Here is a 20,286-nt window from a genome sequence, read left to right on the forward strand (position 1 = left end):
AAAAGCTTCCAGAGTCACACTTGGCTCAGGCTTCTCCAGGGAAGATGGACAGAGGGAAAGGAGGTGCTGGCACCACGCGAGGGCTTGGCACAGGGCTCTGGAAAGTTCAGAGGAGATGGAGGCCCAGGTGGCAGGATACGCCTGGATAGCGACAAACTCCTATGGCCATGAGAGTCTGCAATGCCCATACAAGGGACAGCAGTCCAAACCCTATCATGCATAAGCAGATGGAGTCACATGGGGGATGACTTGCCCTAACCTGTCTCCCATGTGGGACTGACCTCCCCCTATTAAGCCCATGGTGGGCATCCTGGGAGATGGGGGGTCAGGGTAGCCCAATGTTGGACAGGACACCATACTGCATCTGGTTTCTGGTTCATCTCCATCTCTCAAAGCTTTTGGACATGCACACAACTGAAGGAGGTCTCACTGGATGAGAACTTTGGAAAGCTCCCTCTAGTGAGACTGGGCAGGGGTGGCAGGATGGGGATGGGGACTGCCTTGAGAAAGCAGCTGAGAAGAAGTTCTATTGTTCTTGAAAGCTTGGTCCTTGTTCCCAATATCAATCCAATAACAAGGACACAGTTCTGAGAAAAAGGAAAAAGAAGTTTTATTGCTTTGCTAGCAAAGGAGAAACACAGGGCTACTGTTCCAGAGGCTGTGATTCTGCCCATCCGGGGGAACAGGGAGCTTTTAAAGAGGTGATTCAAAGGCTACATTTCACAAGTTCTCTGTCCTGAGTTGTAATTCACTTGTTAATTTGGGAGAGAGTCATTTCAGAGAGGACTTCTGGTGCCATCCCCAAGTCTAATTACTTCATTCCTGTGGTGGTGTGTACTCAGAGACAGATAATTCTGCCCAGGATGGGGAAGAAAGGTAATCCTGTTTTCCCCAAGATTAAAAAGGAGGAGAGATTAAGGAGGAGGAAGGCCAGAGAAATAGAAACATATCCCTTTTTTTTGGGGTGGGGGGAGTGGCGGGGGTGTGTGGCTACTGGCTACTGGGGAATGAACTCAGGGTACACAACCACTGAGCCATATCCCCATTCCTATTTTGTATTTTATTTAGAGGCAGGGTCTCACTGAGTTGCTTAGTGCCTCGCTTTTGCTGAGGCTGGCTTTGAACTCTACTGGGCCCTGTGAAACATATTTTTTTAAAAAAGAATAGGTCACAGTGGCAGAGTAGCAAGGGTGATATTCAAAGCATAAAGTGAATCACTGTTACACTTTCTCCTAGTATTCTGATTTCACTCTCCCTCTCTAGCATAAATTCATCTTAAAACTTCCTCCAGTTCACTAATTCATTACTCTTTTTAATGTAATAAATCAAGTTTAGTCAACAAAGATTGTTGACTGGGTATGTTTTGTCCCTACTTAAAATGTTTATACTGTGCTACAGTCAATAATCTCTTGAGTCAAGAGTCAAACTTTTCCAGACTTAATATAAAAATTTCCACTTAGTTCATGCACATTAGATGAGATCCTACCTGTAGGCCAATTCCAGCCACCACCATGTTTATGGAACTCTCATCCTTGGCTACTTCAAAAACAGTATTGTAGGCCAATAGCTAAAACAGAGGGATTACATTTAAATCTATAGAGAAATATAAAAACTACTAGAATTAGGGTGAAGTACTTACTATTCCTACAAATCTAAACTTCAAGCTTCCAAAAATTGTCACCATCAACCTCTTTCCACATGTTAGGTTGCTATACAAAAAGTGCAATGGATAGAAAGTATTTACTTTGGTTCATCCATTAGAAATTATGTTCTGTTCCTATTTGAGTACCCAGTAAGACTTTATAAACATGCTCAGGGATTTCCTTTCTCACTTCCACTCTACTCCTGCCAATAAACAAGCTCCCTGTTTGTTTTCACCCTTGCTGCCTCTGCTGACTGCTTTGGGTCAGTGCCTTTCTGAGCTGCCTTTAATGGTAACAAGGGCTCATCTCTGGGCACCTGTTCCTTGCTAGGGTTTCTGAAGGAGGTCTCACTGGATGAGAACTTTGGAAAGCTTTGTTGACTGGGTATGTCTTGTCCCTACTTAAAATGTTTATGTTGTGCTACAGTCAATAATCTCTTGAGTCAAGAGTCAAACTTTTCCAGACTTAATATAAAAATTACTCCACGCTGGGGCCTGATTCCTTCTGCAGTTATATACTGTTCTTCAGTGCTCATTGCACATTTTCCCAAGTGGATTCATGTACAGGGTTTTCCATACCAACATTACTTATAATGTTACTGAAACCTCGGTCCTTGTCCCTGATGCCAGTCCAATAACCAGGATAGGTTTTAAGAAAAAGGAAAAAGAAATTTACTGCTTGCTAGCAAAGGAGAAACACAGGGGACTCCTGTCTCAGAGACTGTAATTCTGTGCATCAGCAAGAACAGGGGCTGTGGGGGCGGGATGCTTTTAAAGAAGTGATTCAACATTTCATGTGTTCTCTGATGGAATTGTAATTCACTTGTTAATTTGGGAGACAGTCATTTCTGAGATCTTCAGGTGCCATCCCAAAAGTCTGGATTACTTCATTTCTCTAGTGGCTGTGTATTCCAGGGCAGATAAATCTGCCTAAAATGGGGAAGAAAGGTAATCCTGTTTCCCCTGAGATTAGGGAGAAGGAGAGATTAGGAGGAGCAGGGAAAGAGAAGAGAAAGAAAGGTCCTTTTCAAAAATAAATTGCCGTGGTAGAGCAGCAAGGGCTATCTATATTCAAAGCATAAAGTGGATCACTATTACAATAAGAGTGAGTTAATTAACTGAAACCACCTAAATGCTAATGTAGGGTATTGACATCAAATCAATATTGGCATCAGATTTGCCATTTTTATCTAGAGTTTCCAAAGTTTCAATTCTGAGGCAAAGCTGCTTAACTTCCCCTAAGAACAGGTGCCTGCTGTCAACCCCACCCCAGCTTAAACTCCTAAGCAGTTTATGAGATTCCTCTTGGGGCCTATAAAGCTGCTCTATGAGTGCTGACAGGCTGCTTCTCTCCTCAGAAGTACAGCCTTGTCGGTATATCTCATGTTACCAACAATAAATCTCTTGCGTGGGATTCCGGTGTGTGGCCAGGTCTTTGGACTTTGCATGGACTCTGGGAGTATCCTCTCATAGGGGATGATTTAAAAAATTACTTGGGCCAGGGATATAGCTTATTTGGTAAAGTGCTTGCCTTACATGCAAAAGGCCCTAGGTTCAATCCCCAGTACCACCCACACACACAAAAAAAACCCTATATGATTTTGACTGTTTTATTTTGCTTCTTTAGTAAACATTTTAAAATAGAAACTCTTTTTAAAACCAGAATTACAAGACACTTTATTAAAATGATAAAAATACACAGTAATCTTAAATCAACAACTATTTTTATACTTGATGAAGAACACTAGAAACATTCCTTCTGAGGCTCAAAATAAAACAAACAAAAAAATTTTTTTTTCCCAAAGATGTTTGCAGGATGCTCACTTTCACTCTTCATTGTTTATACCTGCTGGCCCCAGGGTCCTTCAGTTCCCTTGTTCCTTCAGCATCAGTGCAGGTACTGGGTGGACTGGTGTCATAGGGGCTTACACTGCACTTCCTAATTTGGCAAATAGTTGTGGCAAAAGCATCTGTGATCCACACAGACTAAAGAAAAAGAAAGAGAAAACAAAGAATCAGAATGATTGGGAAAACCATTTTCTTGTCATTAGATGAGACAAGTTTTTTTTCCTAAAAAAAAAAGACAACTTAGTTTTATTTTTAAAGAGCTTGATTTCCTGGTTTATCTTATTAACACATCCTTTGTCTTACAACTGAAATATTTATAAAGATTGAAATTATACAATGAGGAGATTTGGGGGTTTTGTTTTAATAAAAACATTACACATTACACATATGCAATATTTTATTTTATAGCCCATGTTATTTCATTCAGCCATTTATTATGACCATTTTCTATATAACATATTTATCTAAATCATTATTTTATGGATTATATAGTATGTCATGATATGGCTATACCACAACTTATTTAACATTGTCTCTATTGATGCACATTCATTTTACATTCAAGTCTTCTAAACTTTGCATTTTAATGGATTTTTCCACCTCTTCTAACACATACAATGAAAAGTAAACATTTTAGATTTTCCTCTGGAAGTTTATACTCTGGAAATAATAAACCAGAAGTCTTTGGATGAAAATAGGGCAATCAGATTCAGAATCAACATCATCCATTTTAAGAACTCTATTTCCTTAAATCCAGCCAGATTTATGCCCTTGTCTATACATAGACACTCATATACACCACACATAGGACAAGGAACTAGAGGTTAACATGGATGAACCTGGAGTATATTAGGCTATGTGAAATAAGCCCAGTCACAGAAAGACAAACATTGCATGATTCCACTTATGCTAGGAATTTAAAGTAGTCAAACACATAGAAGCAGACAGTGCAATGGTGGTTGCCAGTGACTGGGGTAAGGGGTTGCAACAGAAAGAAAGAGTTGTTAACAGTATAAAATTCAGTTATGCAAGATGAGTAAGTTCTAGAGATCTGTTGAACTTTGGGCTTATAAGGAGCAATGTTATATTAGACACTTAAAAATGGGTTACAAGGGAAGATCACAGGTTGTGTTCTTACCACAATAAATTAAAATTGGGGACAAAAGATGCTGATTAAATCTCTATGTGCATGGGGGGCTGGGGATATAGCTCAGTTGGTAGTTGCACGGCATGCACAAGGTTCAATCCCTAGCACGGCCAAAAAAAAAAAATATATATATATATATATATATATATATGCCTGAACTAGGATTGTTGACTAGTATTTTTCTCCATTCATAATATTTACAACTAGAAGAATCCTCAATAATACAGCTACCTTTAGTTTTATCTGTCTGAATTATAGTTGTTGCTTGGAACACACATGTGTGGGCTAAAGCGCTTCCTTCTAATTTATAATTGCACATTTTATGACTATGACTAAAGTGGGGAAAATGGAAACTACTGGGAAAGTGGAAACTATTGGGTGGAGAACTCAAGTCTGTCCCCTTCCTGCAACTGAAACTTGCTGTCCTTTAACTTGAAAGATTTTCTTGACAATCTGACAAATCTTGCTTATCAGAAGGCAAACAGAAATTATTAAGTTGCAAAGGTAGGTGCCTAAAATAACTTTCTGCTCTGACAGTGACACTTAATCCAAGTTCAAAGTGGCAAGGTAATCAAGGAAATGTTGCTTCAAAAGGCATGTGAATAGGGTTCCTGGAGGGTGAACACACAGCTTCTCCTCTAGACTATTTATGTTGGGGTTTTTTTTGAAGTTGTAATTCAAATGGGTAGGGTAAGCAGGAGAGCAGCATGTCCCTCAAGGGCAGAGGTCTTTTTCTGTTCAGAAAAAAGTTGTAGCTTTTGCAAGTTTATAAGCCCAAACAAAAGCTGGCCCTAATGTAGCTCTTCAAATATCAATATTGAACAATTCCCAGTGTCGGATTGTTTGGAAACACTTTAGAAATAGCTCTACAAGCCTGGTAATGGCAAAGAAGTCATGCCATAATCTATAAAACTAAAGAAAATCCAAAGTATTTTATCTTTTAAAGGAACACAGAAAATTCTGGGGTCATCATTTCAAAATCTACTAATAGTCTCCATTAATAGTTCTCAAACTATAAATTGGAACACAGGGTCCAGGAGAGCTTAAAGGGAGCCGTAGAGGTGAGACAGTTTTTCAATGTTAGAAATGAAGAATGGTGGGCTCTGCAAAGGTGTGGAACCATGGAATCTGTCTTTCATTGAAGAATTTTTGCTATTTCCATACTGCCTTAGATGATCCAGGAAATTAGATCTGACCTGCAAACACACCTGAGAAAGAGGCTTTCTTTATATGCAGTGCCCACAGGTGCTGCAGGACAGAACTACTTCCTGCAGTGCAATTAGACAGCCTGTCTGTATGCCTGTCTGCCCCTCTCTATCATACATACACCAAGACCAAAAGTTTACTGAATTGCACTAAACAATAATGATTAAATACAGTCCAAAGGTCTTTTTGGAAGGGTGGAAAATCATTTATATATCCCTGATTTTGTTCACTTTAATCTCCAACAAGTGCCCCAGGCTCCTTTTAGAGAAAGGATCACAGCAGTGTGATCATGCCCCTCAAACCCACTGTTCTGCTACTTGACAGGAATTTACTGATCAAGGCAATGATGTAACAGGACAACATATCTTCTCTCCTGAAGTGTGCCCAGGGTCTGTATGAGGAATGGGGTCAGACAGAGGGGTCGTGAGGGGAGTCAAGATCTTGCTTTGATCTGCAGAGAATTGGGTTGCCCCTCTAAGTTAGGGTCTTGAGTGAAGGTATAGCCTTGCAAAAGAGCAGGTACCACAGTAATTTCAGACCAGATAAGTTTGAGTTCCCGAAACTGTAGAGGATTTGTGGTAACTCATTTGATAAAGTATTCAAGCAGACTTGGGGAAGAGAGAGAGGATGGTGCTAGAGAACTGAAATTTGATACGGCAAGGTTTTGTGATATTTATAACTTTTACTCCACACTTTGGTGATATACTACTTATCATGGTCATTATTTTATAATTGAGAGTCTTTTGCATTATCTTCTTAAGTGTAAAAATTGAATTGCTTCACTACTGTTTCATGAAATATAAAATTAATAATGATGTTAATTTAGTCATCTATTAATTTATTTAATAAATGCTCATTAGTATGTCAGGCACTACACTGTGTAATATTAACATGTTTATCTCAACATCAAAATAGTTTTCTTTTGGGTAAGTATTGCATTCCATCACTTTAACATATGACTGCAAAGAATCTGTGTTTTAGGAAAGTATAGTTTAATAAGAATAATATAGAGGTAAACCATTGAAATATTTTAAATATCATGCAAATATTTCTAACTTTAATCAAAATTTCACTATGTTCATTTTCCTGAACATTCCAAAATCTTGCATTACTTGTTCAGTCAAGTAAATGTCCCAGAAGAATTTGAGTACATAAATTGTAAAACTCTAAAATAAATTTAATAAGTTTCCAAATTGACTATCTATAACAATTTCTGTTAGGACTAATAAATTATTTCACTTGAATTAAAAAGGAGAAGAGGTGATAAATTTCTTTTTTTATCAAGGTTTTTTATTTTTTTAATATTTATTTTTTAGGTGTTATTGGACACAATGCCTTTACTTTATTTATTTATATGTGATACTGAGGATCAAACCCAGGACCACACACACACACACACACATGTTAAAAGCACTTTCCTGTTGAGCTACACTCTCAGCCCTTCTACCAAGGGTTTTTTAGCAGGGTAATGGGCAGGCAATAAATTAAGGGTTGTTGTTAATCTCACACAACTCCTAACAATTTTTAACCAAATGCCCTTTCCTTATCATTTGGCCAATTACAGTTAAAAAAAAAGTTTTGCCTAACAAAGGAAACAATCCTCGCCTATTTGCCTTTCAACCACACCTGCTCACTAGCCCTTTACCATTTTCCAGGAAGTAAATAATACTGGGACAACTTTTGAACTGCCTTTTTTTATTTCTGGAGAAAAAAAAAATTGAAAGTATATGTATTTGTTAACCTCTTGTCACCGGGACAAAACACCTGAGAAAAACAACTTGGAGGGGGAAAAATTTATTTTTGGCTTGAGGTTTCTGAGGTTTTAGTTCATGGTCGGCTGGCTCCAAGGCCTTGAGTCTGAGGTGAGCCACAACATTATGGCAGGAGGGCGTGTAGCAGCTTTGCTCAGCTTATGACAGTCAGGAAGCAGAGACCGAGAAGCATTCAGAGTCAAGAAATACCCTTTCACGGCACACCCTGGTGACCTACTTGTTCAAACCAGGCCCCACCTTCTAAGATTTCCACCCCTTCCCACTAAATGTCAGGAAATTATCAGTCCATCAGTGGGTTCATCCGCTGAAGAAGTCAAAGTCCTCATAATCCAGTCACTTCCCTGAAGCCCTACCTCTGAATATTGATGCACTAGGGACCAAAGCTCCAACATATGAATCTTTGGGAGACATTCCAGATCTGAACTATAGTAGTATTTTTAGCAGGCCCATGTTCAGTCATAGAAATCTCAGATCCAAACCAAGATAACCCCTTTGAGAATAGCTCAGGTCTCACAGAACTTAAAGTGACAGTTTGGTTATAGCTGGAGAATGAGGTAATCAGAATATATTTGAGGGTTTCCATAGGAAATATCAAATCTCCGGTGAGTAACATTAAGATTAAAATGAACTAGGGAATTCTGTCTTATATAAAATTTTGGATCTGAATAGGTCACCCCTGGGACATTGTTAACTAATTATTCATTCACCTTGACAAACTGAGCCTTGAGTTACAGAGCTTTTTTTCTATGCCATTTTGGCAACCCTCAGGATCCCAAATCCCTTCCTTATACCTACCTGGTCTTGCTGTTGTCTTCATGCTTGCAACTGAAAGAAAGCCAGTTCTTCCTGTGTAGTGTTCTGTAGAAACTGAGAAGCTTTTAAAAACACAAATCAATGATTTATTGTTGCTAAATTAGAAAGAATTAAGGAATCTTTAAGTTCCTAAGGTGATTCAGAGTTCATTTAGTCCAATCTCTTAATTTTGAGAATAGTAATCATTTCTTATATATTGAAGTAGATACCAAGAAAAGTCTTAAGTAGGGGAAGTTTGTGGTTTTGAACCATAATGAAGTAAGTGGACACAATGAAAATTGATGTTCATGAAACCTAGGCCATTCTCCAGGTAAAACATTGGTTTTATTGGAAAATTTGGAAGATGTAAGGGAAAATTAAAAACAAGAGAGGAAAGCAAGTAAGAAAGCAATCAGGTCAATATTGACCTCAATATTGACCAAGTGCCTATTTACCATGTGCTGGGTACAATTTTGTGCTGTATCTCTGATGATTTATTTAACTGAAGTAGAAGAAAAATATGCATAAATGTACTGATTTTTGAACTGCATAAAAAAGAAAAGCTAATACATTCTTTCCTTTTTTCTGGTTGGAACAAGTTATTTGTGACTTTATAGCTTTCCTTTTTTTTTTTTTTTCTTTTTGAGACGGGATCTCACTATAGTACCCAAGCTGGTCTTGAACTTGCTATCCTTCTGCTTCAGTCTCCACGGTAGATAGGATTACAGGCATGTGCCACCATGCCTGACATAGTTTTTCTTTTACATAAAATAACAGGGTTGGGGTTAGGCGTGTAGCTTAGTGGTAGAGCTTGATACCCTGAGTTTGATCCCTAGCATCACACAGAAAGTAAGTCAGTTTCTAGTTTTAGATTTTAAAATATTGAATTTCTATTTCTAATTTCTATTTTTCAAATTTAAAAAACCCAGAAATATTTAAAAGGTTTTAGTGCATAGGAGAAAATGATAATAGATTGATACCTTCCATCTAACTTTTAACTGCTACTGAGGGTTGGCAGGCAGAGCCACTTCAAATTGTTACCTAGCAGGGGCCTTTGCAGAAACTGAGGCAATTAGAAGACCACACCCTGCAAACCCCAAATCTTTAGATCAAGTCAGAAAGATTTTGGCCATGTAGCTCAGAATAACAGGAATGAGTATATTGAAAGGATAGGAAAAGGAAAAGGGGACCCTCTCAGAGGAGAGAGTGGGTCCTCCCAAAGAGGAGAGAGACAATGGGTCTTTCCTACACTCCCATTTTATTGGGGATCCCAGACAAGTTTGCAGAAAGTCCTGCCAGGGCTCACTTCTTGACTTTTGACTGACAGCAAGATAACATCAGACTTTTAAGTACCCACTGCCATGGCAACTCTAGGTTGGCCTGTGTTGATCATCTAATTGGATTCTTAACCATACATTCTTACAGATTTAATGGTAAAGAGGAATCATCCTTATCTCTTGGATTTTCAGGATCTGGTCACAAAAGTGTTTCCCTTCAGGGTTACTACCAACATTATTTTGGGCCTACATTTCTCCTGTAGTTAACAGTTTGCTGAGGAATGTGACATATCCTGTCCAGTTAGGCAGGGCTGCAGGTAAATTGCTTCTTGGAAAAGAAAGCATGTGGGGGTCAGCAGATCGGACTCATTTTATAGAATTATTCTCTTAACCTCATGTTTCCACCATCCTCATCTGTCTGTCCCCTAACAAAACTACTTTCCATAGAAGCTTTAACTTTCAGATTTTGGGGGCAGGGGGTAGTACCGGGGATTGAACTCAGGAGCTCTCAACCACTGAGCCACATCTCCAGTCCTATTTTGTATTTCATTCTGAGACAGGGTCTCACTGAGTTGCTTAGCACCCAGCTTTTGCTGAGGCTGGTTTTGATCTCCTCCTTCCTCAGCCTCCTAAACCTTTGGGATTATAGGCATTTGCCACCACGCCCGGCCATATTTTTTTTTATGACTTTTTTATTTATTTATTTTTATGTGGTGCTAAGGATCTAACCCAGGGCTTTGCACATGTGAGGCGAGTGCTCTACCGCTGAGCCATAACCCCAGCCCCACCTCTCTGCCCCCACCAGATTTTTAATAACAAAAAGTGAACATGTATCAAAACATCACATGGTAAATATGTACAATTCTTATGTAATAGTTAGAAATTAAAAATATAAATTTAAATGAAAAATCCATGTTTATTTTTGATACTAATAACATCAAAAGTAATTGGCAGGCTGGATGGGGTGGCACCCTCCTATAATCCCAGCAACTGGGGAGGCTGAGACAGGAGGATCCCAAATCCAGGCCAGCCTCAGTAATTTAGTAAGATCCTATCTCAATGTAAAAAATAAAAAGGACCATGGATGTAGCTCAGTGGTAAACCACCTCTGGGTTAAATCCCTAATACCAAAACAAAAAGCAAAAACAAACCACTGGGTGTGATGGCACCATTCCCAGCTTTCTAATATCCTGTAATTTATATCAGACTCTACACAGCTGTGATCTACTAAAAGCTTTCTCAAAGCTGCCTCCTTTCTTTGGGTCAGCACCTCCTCCTCAGGCCTATTTAGAATTCCATGGAATAAAAGATGAGTAATATAAATGAAGGCCCTAACCCAGAAACTTAAAGTTAAGTCCTAGGCAAAAAAAAAAAAAAAAAAAAAAAAAAAAAAATCCTTGCAGTTCTATACATTGTTGCCTTACTGATAAACCTGGATAATCTGGAGAGGACAGTGCTATTACATAGCCTTTACTCAGGTAAAGTTTAGCCTAAACTTGGGTGCAATAATATTTATCTTATATAGTCCTGAGTATTTTGCATAACTTTCATTAGTGCAGAAATTGTTTTGTAGTGTTGAGCAATATTAATAGCGATGTCCATTCACTTGTCCAAATGAATAGGCCGTAAGTTCCTTAAAGACAAGGGCCTCAGGGGCCTTATCTTATCTTTGGTTTATGAGCCCTGTGCCTCGGTACACACTCCCTCCCCGCCCCCCCCCCAAAAAAAAAAAAAGAAAAGAAAAAGAAAGAAATGCTATCAGCCAGCAGTCAGAAATATTCTGTGGGAAAGTAAGGAAAGAACAAGTTTTCATTGCTCAAATAACATTTTGTTCTTCTCTATCCTCTTGTCGGGGCTATAGGCAAAGGGTATGTTCTTAGGACCACTCGCATTGAAAACTTAATTTCACAAAACGCCCAATCTCAGTTCGCCCAGTCTCAGGGGCTGACTCCACAGCTGGCCGGTTTCTGCAGGCCACGAGGTCACCACCACCACCACCTCCTCTGCCGGCATGTTCCAGCGGTCTCTAGGGTTGCCTCTCTGATTCCCTCCCTCTCTCCCTCTCTCCGGAGGGAGTCGCTGGCGGGTAGCAGAGCCCTGCTGGAGGAAGCGGATTCTGATCCTCAGCCCAGCGGAGGCCCAGCTCCCGGAACGCCTGCAGTTCGTGCCTCAGCCTGCTCTCGTGCCGCAGCGGCTTCAGGAGGATCTCAAGACCCCTGCACGCACCCAGGGATGAACTGAGCCCTAACTCCAGAAGATTAAGTTTCAGGCCACGGTGAGTGAGGTTCCGGTGACAGCTGAAAGAGGGGTCGAGGCGCCAGACCCGGACCGTGGGTTCGCACAGAGAAGCTGCGACCCCTGGAAAACAGATCCGGATGAGACTCCTGTGGGACTCTGTCTAGGAGCCCGGGAGCACTGGAAGGGGTGGAGTGTGGGCAGAGGCGAAGCAGGAAACCCCAGGCCAGGCCTGCCTGAGCTGGGGGCACTGTGGAGGGGAGGGACAGAGCGACGCCCAGCTGGGTTGCCCGGCCCGCTTACCTGCACTGGCGACGCGTCGCGCGCCCGGCCCTCGGGAGGAGGCGAGCCTGGCCCGAAGGCCTTTGGATTCCGGGACCGCCCCCTCCTGCTCCCTGGCTGGCGGCGACCGGCAGAGACGGCTGGAGCCGCAGCGGCAGGATGAGAGTCGATGCCACCCCTTTTCGCCTGCGGACGCGCGGCAAGCGGTGCCGGCTCAGCCTGTGCGCTCCATGGGGATGCCGTGGGGCCCCGCGGTCGGCGGGCGGCGCGGGCGGCGTAGAGGCCTGGGGCTACCACCGAGCGCTTTGGCGGTGGCGGCCGCCGGGTTGATGTGCACCGCTCTGGTAGCCTACGCCTGCTGGGGACAGCTGCCGCCGCTACCTTGGGCGTCCCCGGCTCAGTCGCGGCCAGTGGGCGTGCTCCTTTGGTGGGAACCCTTCGGGGGTCGCGGCCCCGCATCAAGGCCGACACCTGACTGCCAGCTGCGCTTCAACATCAGCGGCTGCCGCCTTCTTACCGACCGTTCGACCTATGGAGAGGCTCATGCCGTACTTTTCCACCACCGTGACCTCGTGAGAGGACCCCCCGACTGGCCCCCGCCCTGGGGCATCCAGGTGCGCACAGCAGAGGAGCTGGAGCTGCGAGTATTAGATGACCTGGAAGAAGAAGCGGCGGCTGCCGCCGAAGCCCTGGCGATCTCCAGCCCCAGGCCCCCGGGCCAGCGCTGGGTGTGGATGAACTTCGAGTCGCCCTCCCACTCTCCGGGGCTTGGGAGCCTGGAAAGTAACCTCTTCAACTGGACGCTCTCTTACCGGGCTGACTCAGACATCTTCGTGCCTTATGGCTACCTGTATCCCAGGAGCCACCCTAGGGACCAGCCGATAGGTCAGGTACCGCCGCTGGCCCAAAAACGGGGGCTGGTGGCCTGGGTGGTGAGCAACTGGGACGAGCGACAGGCCAGGGTCCGCTACTACCACCAGCTGAGCCAGCATGTGCGGGTGGATGTGTTTGGCCAGGGAGGGCCAGGGCGGCCCGTGCCTGACAGCGGGCTTCTACACACTGTAGCCCGTTACAAGTTTTACCTGGCTTTTGAGAACTCGCAGCACCTGGATTATATCACCGAGAAACTCTGGCGCAACGCGTTGCTGGCTGGGGCCGTGCCAGTGGTGCTAGGCCCAGATCGTGCCAACTATGAGCGCTTCGTGCCGCGAGGCGCCTTCATCCATGTAGACGACTTCCCTAGTGCCTCCTCACTAGCCACCTACCTGCTCTTTCTGGACCGAAACCTGGCAGTTTACCGCCGCTACTTCCACTGGCGCCGGAGGTATGCAGTACACATCACCTCCTTCTGGGACGAGCCTTGGTGCCGGGCCTGCCAAGCTGTGCAGACTGCCGGGGACCAGCCCAAGAGCATACGCAACCTGGCCAGCTGGTTTGAGCAGTGAGGCTGTCTGCCCCTGAATGTGACCTTTTTGATCCTTTTCTGCACATTTTCCTGACTGCCAAATCATGGGACTAAGTTCTCCGAAAACCTATTTTTGCTCTATAAGGAAAAGGTGATTTACCAATTAATATTATTTAGCACAAGGATGGAGTGGGGAAGATCCCTGGTTCTTACATTTTTTGCACAACTAGTTCTCTGCTGTTCATGGGTTATCAGTGTTTCTCGTGAAGAAAGGGTTCTTTCCATGCTCCTTACAGATGTGAAGAAATAGCTTAGCTACAAGATGCCTTTAGGAGATTTCTTTGAATTTCCTCATCTGCCTTAGTTAGGCCTTATCTGTGGCCTGTGCAGCCTCAAAATCTCATACATTAGGTGCCCCACTCACATTTGCCTGGACAAAAGTGAAGCAAAGCACTGTTTTTAGCATTGGTGTGAGATAGTGGAAGGACTATGCCCACAAATGGGTCTTTTTTTGGTTGCATCAGTCAAAACCTTGCTTCTGGCTGGTATGGTGACAATTGCCTATAATCCAAAGCCTCTTAGGAGGCGGAGGCAGTAGGATGGCAAGTTCCAGACCAGCTCCAGCAATTTAGGGGCACCTTCTGAAAATAAAATAATAAGAATTGGGGTGTAGCTCAGTGGTAGAGTGCCCCTGGATTCAATCCCCAGATTAAAAAAAAAAAAAAAAAAAAACCCTCTGGGAAAAGGAGGGTAGTTCAGAGAGCCATTGACTTTGACTTCCTTAATAAGCACTGTTTATTCCCCTGCCCTATAAATGCAAACAGATTCTGGATTGTGCTTGGAGGACAGTTAGGAAGAATATATGGTTATACCTTACTTTACACAAGAAATGTATTCCAGAAAAGCTGCATCTATATCAAATCTCAAATTCAGTGCCCTAAGAGAGTTCAGTATTTAATGGAACCTTATGGAGAATCCCTTTACAATGTGAACAGTCATCTTCTAATTTATTTCTTCTGTCTTTAGTTTTTCTATAAACTGGATTTTAAAAAATTACAATTTCAGATGTGAAAATAAAGCACAAGCAACCTTCTTTTCTCTCTCTTCCTGGCAAAACAGCCTGCATTTACAGACAGAAGACAGAGAAGCCACAATGTCACTTTCCACAAAATTATGGACATTTCATGTCTTTACTGGACCCCCAAATTTAAACTGCAATCCAGTGCTTCAGAGGTGCTGGCATTACCTGTACAGAACAGTGAAAGAGATTGTACTGTATTGTGGAATCATGAAAAAGGAAAAAAAAAAAAATGGTTCGTGTTAGAGGTAATTTTTGTTTCTACCTGACAGTTTTTAGTAAAATGTTTTAATCCAAGGGAATAGGAACTAAACTAGTGCCTTCTACTAATGGACTCTGCCTTTTGTTAAAGGCTGAATCTGCAGTGCTGCTAATGCCAGCAGGTTTCCTTCTTAGTCTGCAGAGTACTACAGCAATTTCTCACATTTATAGAGTCTTTGAGAATATGCTGTGGGTCAAATTTTAAAATAATATGCATTGACTTTACAGGAAGTTGAATGAACATCATATTCAACAGATATCACGATGTGCCTACTGTGTACCCAACATTGGGCTTGGGCCCCTAGGGAAGATACAAAAACATATAAGGCAAGGGCTCTTACAATCTACTAGTGCCAAAAAGTGAATAATGACTTTGATGAAAAAGCTGGTAAAACCTATTTGACTAAAGTGAAATTCTTAGAGATATAGACCATAAATCAATGATTAGAAAGCCATTTGATTTAAAGCCCACTATAATGGCGCTTTTCTCTTTGAGTTATTATAATAAGGATACCCAATGATTAATTGCTGTGGGTAAGTTCCAAAATAAATTAGTTTTATACAGAGTTCTGCTGTAAATAGTAATTTTGTATTTGATTTGTACAATTAGCTTAGTCAAAAAGCAAGTTTTACCTCTATGTGCATTTGTTGCATACATACTTGAAAAGCTCTTAAAACTACGTGCTTCAATTCTTTCTTTTCTTTGAAAGGAAAATTAAAATGTCAAGATCATTGTACTGTCATGTATAACTAATTTTAAAAAAAGAAAAAGAAAGGAAAATTAAAAGCTGTGGACAACATTCCTCGTTAAAGTATTATAGTTTGGGCAGAATTTCAATTACAAAGTGAGAGTCACCCAGTAAAGATAAAAGTTTTACTCTTGAAGTAAGTAATAAGATATTGGCAAGTGATTTTTTGAAGGTAGTTTGGTTTAGATTTGAATTCTATCTATGTGACATTGGGCAAATTAGTAATAATATTGAGTGTCAGCTTCCTCATCTGTAAAATGAGGGGGAAAAGTATTTCACAGCTCATTATGAGCATTTCAGAAAATAAATGAAGATGCCAACACTTAGTGATTTTAGGATACCCTCATATATATTTTATGTCTGAAACTGTATCTCAAGGTGTATTGCAGAATAAATATGAAATAAAAAGGAAGATGCTTCATATTGTGTATTTCAAATCAGCCCCTACAGCTAAGCCATATTTCAGGAATCATCACTACCATTTAGATTAAGCCCGAATTTGCAAACTAGCACTAAGCACCTATGCTTTCTTTGAAAAGAAATTTGTGTTTTGGTTAAGTTATATAATTAAATTAGTAGTAATTATTTTATTGACACCCTTTTGGTATTAAGTTGGGTTTTTTTTTAAAAAAAAGAGAGAGAGAGAATTTTTTAATATTTATTTTTTAGTTATTGGCGGACATAACATCTTTGTTTGTATGTGGTGCTGAGGATTGAACCCGGGCCGCATGCATGCCAGGCGAGTGCGCTACCGCTTGAGCCACTAACCAGATATTTACTGAATATTTAGCATGAGGAAGAATACATATGAATGCATTATATATATATATATAATATATATATTTATATTTCAAAAATTACTTCTCTGATTATCATGCCCTCCTTTAAAAGGCATACACTTTTCTTTTAAATTTATTATGAATTTAATTTTTTAATTTTTTTATCACTGGGTGTCTCTACATGAGTGAACCTTGAAAGATAATAACATCATAAAACAGTCTGATTTGCTTGCAATATTCACAGATCGTTTTCATCTTCCAAACCTTCCCCTAACAGCAAGGGGAAGACAGTAGGGAAGACAGGGTGTCTTCATGAAAAGAGCTTGCAGTTTGGAGTCTGAACCTAAATAAAGAACTTAGGAGAGTTTTAGCTTCCTTCTTAATAATGCATGAATGCCCCTACAAAACCAGGGTTAAACATGATGATATGTACCAAAGTGCTTTGAACATTTTAAAGTACTATACCATTACAGGATATTCAAAATTTTCAAGGCTGTAGACCTGGCATCAGTAAACCTTTTCTGTACATGCCAGACAGCAAATATTTCACGCTTCACAGGCTGGTTATGTAGTCTGTTGCCACTACTCCGCTCTGCTGTGGGAACACAAAAGCAGCCACAGACAATGTGTAAACAAATGGGGTGGCTGGATTTGGCCCACCAGCTATTGTTTGCCAATTCTGCTCTAGACTTCTAGAGATATAAGGAATTTGGGAAATTAAGTATATAGTTTTAAAATCTAACCTGATGGGGTTTCTTAGAAGGGATTTAAGGAATTGTAATTTAGGAATTCTGGTGGCAGATATTCCTGGATTCCTAGACCAGTTTTTGCAATATTTCCTAGTTGATCTTGGAAAAATTATTTAAGCTTTTTGTGTTTTGGTAGCTTCAGCTCTAATAAAAGTAATCATATATAATTTATAGTCTTGTTGAGAGTATTAGATAACACGCTTAAAGTACTAAATCTAGTGCCTGGCACATAGGAAGAACCTAGAAAATGCTAGCTGTGATTGCCACTAATCCCTTTTACAGAGGGAGGAGTCAAAGTCCAGACCCACTGAAGGACTTGTCTAAGGTTAGATAGTAGTGTCAGAAGCAGCCATGCCTGTGCAAATCACAACCCCTTTAAGCCTCTGTCACTTGAACTTCAAAATGAGGGGGTTGCACAAAATAAACTCTTGAGACCTTCCAGTTTCCTTTGCTATCATTCTACTAATTGGCACCCTAGGGCTTAGCTACTTCACCTCACAGTGTCCCTTCCTTACGGTTTAGAAATGAGTTCATATATAGGAGCAATAAACTGGCAGAAAACCAGGCACAGGCACCAGAAAGGGAGAGTCTGCTTTAGCTTACACACACACACACACACACCCCTCAGATATCAAGGAGAGGATCAAGTCCATGCTAATTAGTTTGGTAGATAACTATTGCATACATTTCAAGTCACTCTTGGATGTGTCTCAGGGACTTTTATGCTACACATTCTTTTAACAAATCAAGTCTTAATGTTCAGATTATTTTGACAAAATGATTAAAGTAATAAAATGGAAAATGGCTCGTTGTTTTTGATGTGTACCTCCATGCACCTACGTGTTCACCTGTGACCCATGGGATACTTCTTGTTTGGGGCAGTTTTTGTGAATTATATTTTTTTCTAGATTAGTAACTGAATTGCAATGACTTTGCCTCTCCTAAGTTGCACTAGGTCCAATTTACCCAGTCATTTTGTTTCTTCTTGCCTGTTTTTTTTTCCACTTTAATAACTTGGTGACTCATCTCCAAGGGCATAAGAAGTACATCCCTCTCTGTCAGTACAGTTTATTTTATTAAGTGCTCTGATGCCCTTTATGCACTGTCTTTATCTCCTAACCATCACATTAAGTAATGTCATCTTGAGAAGAGCTGAAATAAAGCCTGGGAATGTGATGGTGGGCAAAGAGCTGATAGGGCAAGCTGCCTTCTTTATAGCAGATACTGGAACTGTTCAAAGGGGAAAACATGAAGTTGGAATAAACACTGAAGATTCTCTATCTGCCCTCCCCCAACACTTTTGCACACACTTGCTGACATGCTCATTTAAGTACAGACTTTGAAAAATTACCATGGCCAGCTGAGGATAGGAACAATACTGGAAAGAAAAGAAGATGTGATTATGAATTGAGTAAAAAAGAAAAGTGCATTATAAAATGGAGCAGGTAGTGCATACGGAAGGGGATTAGGAAAAAAGAAAAAGGAAAGACATTGAGGTCAAGGAATACAAAGTGTTTGAAGAGAAAAAAGATTAGATAAAAGAAGGGAAGAAGGAAAGATACTTGAGAAAAGTAGAGCAAAGACTAGGAAGGGTTAAAGGACTACCAAAGAGGTAGGATAAAGGAGGGGCATATGCAAAGACATCAAGGGAAGAGTTACAGGGTTTTTATTTCAGTACTGGGAATGGAACCCAGGAGCCTCCTTTATATTAAGAAACACTCTATCACTGAGCTACACCCCCATCCCAGAGAGAACAATTTCAAATGCACCATTCAATGTCACTTTGCTGAGAAGAAACCTTTGTTCCAGCTTAAGACACAGAGTCTGTCAACAGATTGGAGCGAAGTCTAAGAGTATGAGAATTCACTGACAGGGAGAGTCAGGAACTTAGAGAATAAACTAACATTTCAACAGAAATATAAAACTATCTAGCCAGGCACAGTGGCGCAGCTCAGGAGATAGAGGCAGGAGGATCAGGAGTTCAAAGCCAGCCTCAGGAACAGCAAGGCACTAAGCAGCTCAGTGAGACCCTGTCTCTAAATAAAATTTACAAATAGGGCTGGGGATGTGGCTCAGTGGTAGAGTGCCCCTGAGTTCAATCCTTGGTATCCACTCCCCCCGAAAAAAGAAATATAAAACTATTTCTTGATTCATTACAGCAGATGTTATAAACTCTTATGAATGCTTTTTTCATCTTGGAAAAAAGTACATTAAGTGCCTTTTATCATTCCTAGTTAGTGTACTTCGTCTATACTCAATATCTGCTTTTAAATAAATCTATTTTTATATAGTCATAATCACTAATTTATTCTTTTAAAGAGACTAAGAAAAATATGCAAAAGATTCAGTTCATTAATATGCTTATTAGTTTCTTGTAGAATGTTATTACAAAACTATTTCAGGTAAGATTTAAAGAATTGGATTTTTTTGATTCATTTTGAGATGTTTGATTTAATGTTTTTTAAAATTACTGAATCTCTGCTGGAATTGTAGCTCAGTAGTAGAGCATTTGCCTAGAACATGTGAGGCACTGGGTTTGATTCTTAACACCATATATAAATAAATTATATAAAAGTCCATCAACAACTAAAAGAAATATTTAAAAAATTACTAATTCTTACCTAATATCCTGAAAATAATAATACCATATTAGGTCTTGAGTGCTAAGCATTTTCTGAATTGTTTTTAAAAGCAGAGAGAAATGGACTATTCAGCATTTAACAAATGTCATTATTATCATCACCTTCATAATGACTAATCTCTGTAGGGATTTTGTTCTCCCAGCAACTAGGAACACCTGTCCTTGCCCTGTGATTTTTTTTTTTTCTGGTTCTTCTAAGGTTAAGTAAACATGTTAGAAGGCTCTATTCCATTATCTGAAACATCCCCACCAACAATTATCTTGGTGTTCTAAAAGTAATGCCTTTCAATAATGTTATGGTTTACCAAACCTTTGTTGGGAGGTAGAAATCTATGGTTTTATACAAAGATTTTTTTTCCAGAAGTGATAATTCATTAACATTTTTATGTAATGGAGCTCCTGCTATAGGTAGAATGCTTTATA

General features: G+C 40.6%; 1 protein-coding gene and 1 long non-coding RNA gene across 2 annotated transcripts; one reads left to right on the forward strand and one right to left on the reverse strand.

Annotated features, from left to right (window-relative positions):
• Positions 1-3,302: 3,302 nt before the first annotated feature.
• LOC124105255 (uncharacterized) lies at positions 3,303-11,387 on the reverse strand. The gene is made up of 2 exons (XR_006855676.2): positions 8,411-11,387; positions 3,303-3,628 (listed from the first exon to the last, which is right to left on the reverse strand). It is a non-coding gene; the product is annotated as an uncharacterized LOC124105255 (long non-coding RNA).
• A 49-nt stretch (positions 11,388-11,436) lies between these two features.
• Positions 11,437-16,106, forward strand: Fut4 (fucosyltransferase 4). Its single transcript, XM_058584982.1, has 3 exons — positions 11,437-11,466; positions 11,611-11,844; positions 12,087-16,106. The coding sequence occupies exons 1-3, from the start codon at positions 11,437-11,439 to the stop codon at positions 13,644-13,646; spliced, it is 1,824 nt and encodes a 607-aa protein (XP_058440965.1). The 3' UTR covers positions 13,647-16,106.
• The last annotated feature ends 4,180 nt before the right edge of the window (positions 16,107-20,286 follow it).

The sequence above is a fragment of the Marmota monax genome, unplaced genomic scaffold, assembly GCF_021218885.2.
Source record: "Marmota monax isolate L192 unplaced genomic scaffold, Marmota_monax_Labrador192_F-V1.1 WCK01_AAM20220418_F8-fsc00104, whole genome shotgun sequence".
Taxonomy (NCBI): domain Eukaryota; kingdom Metazoa; phylum Chordata; class Mammalia; order Rodentia; family Sciuridae; genus Marmota; species Marmota monax.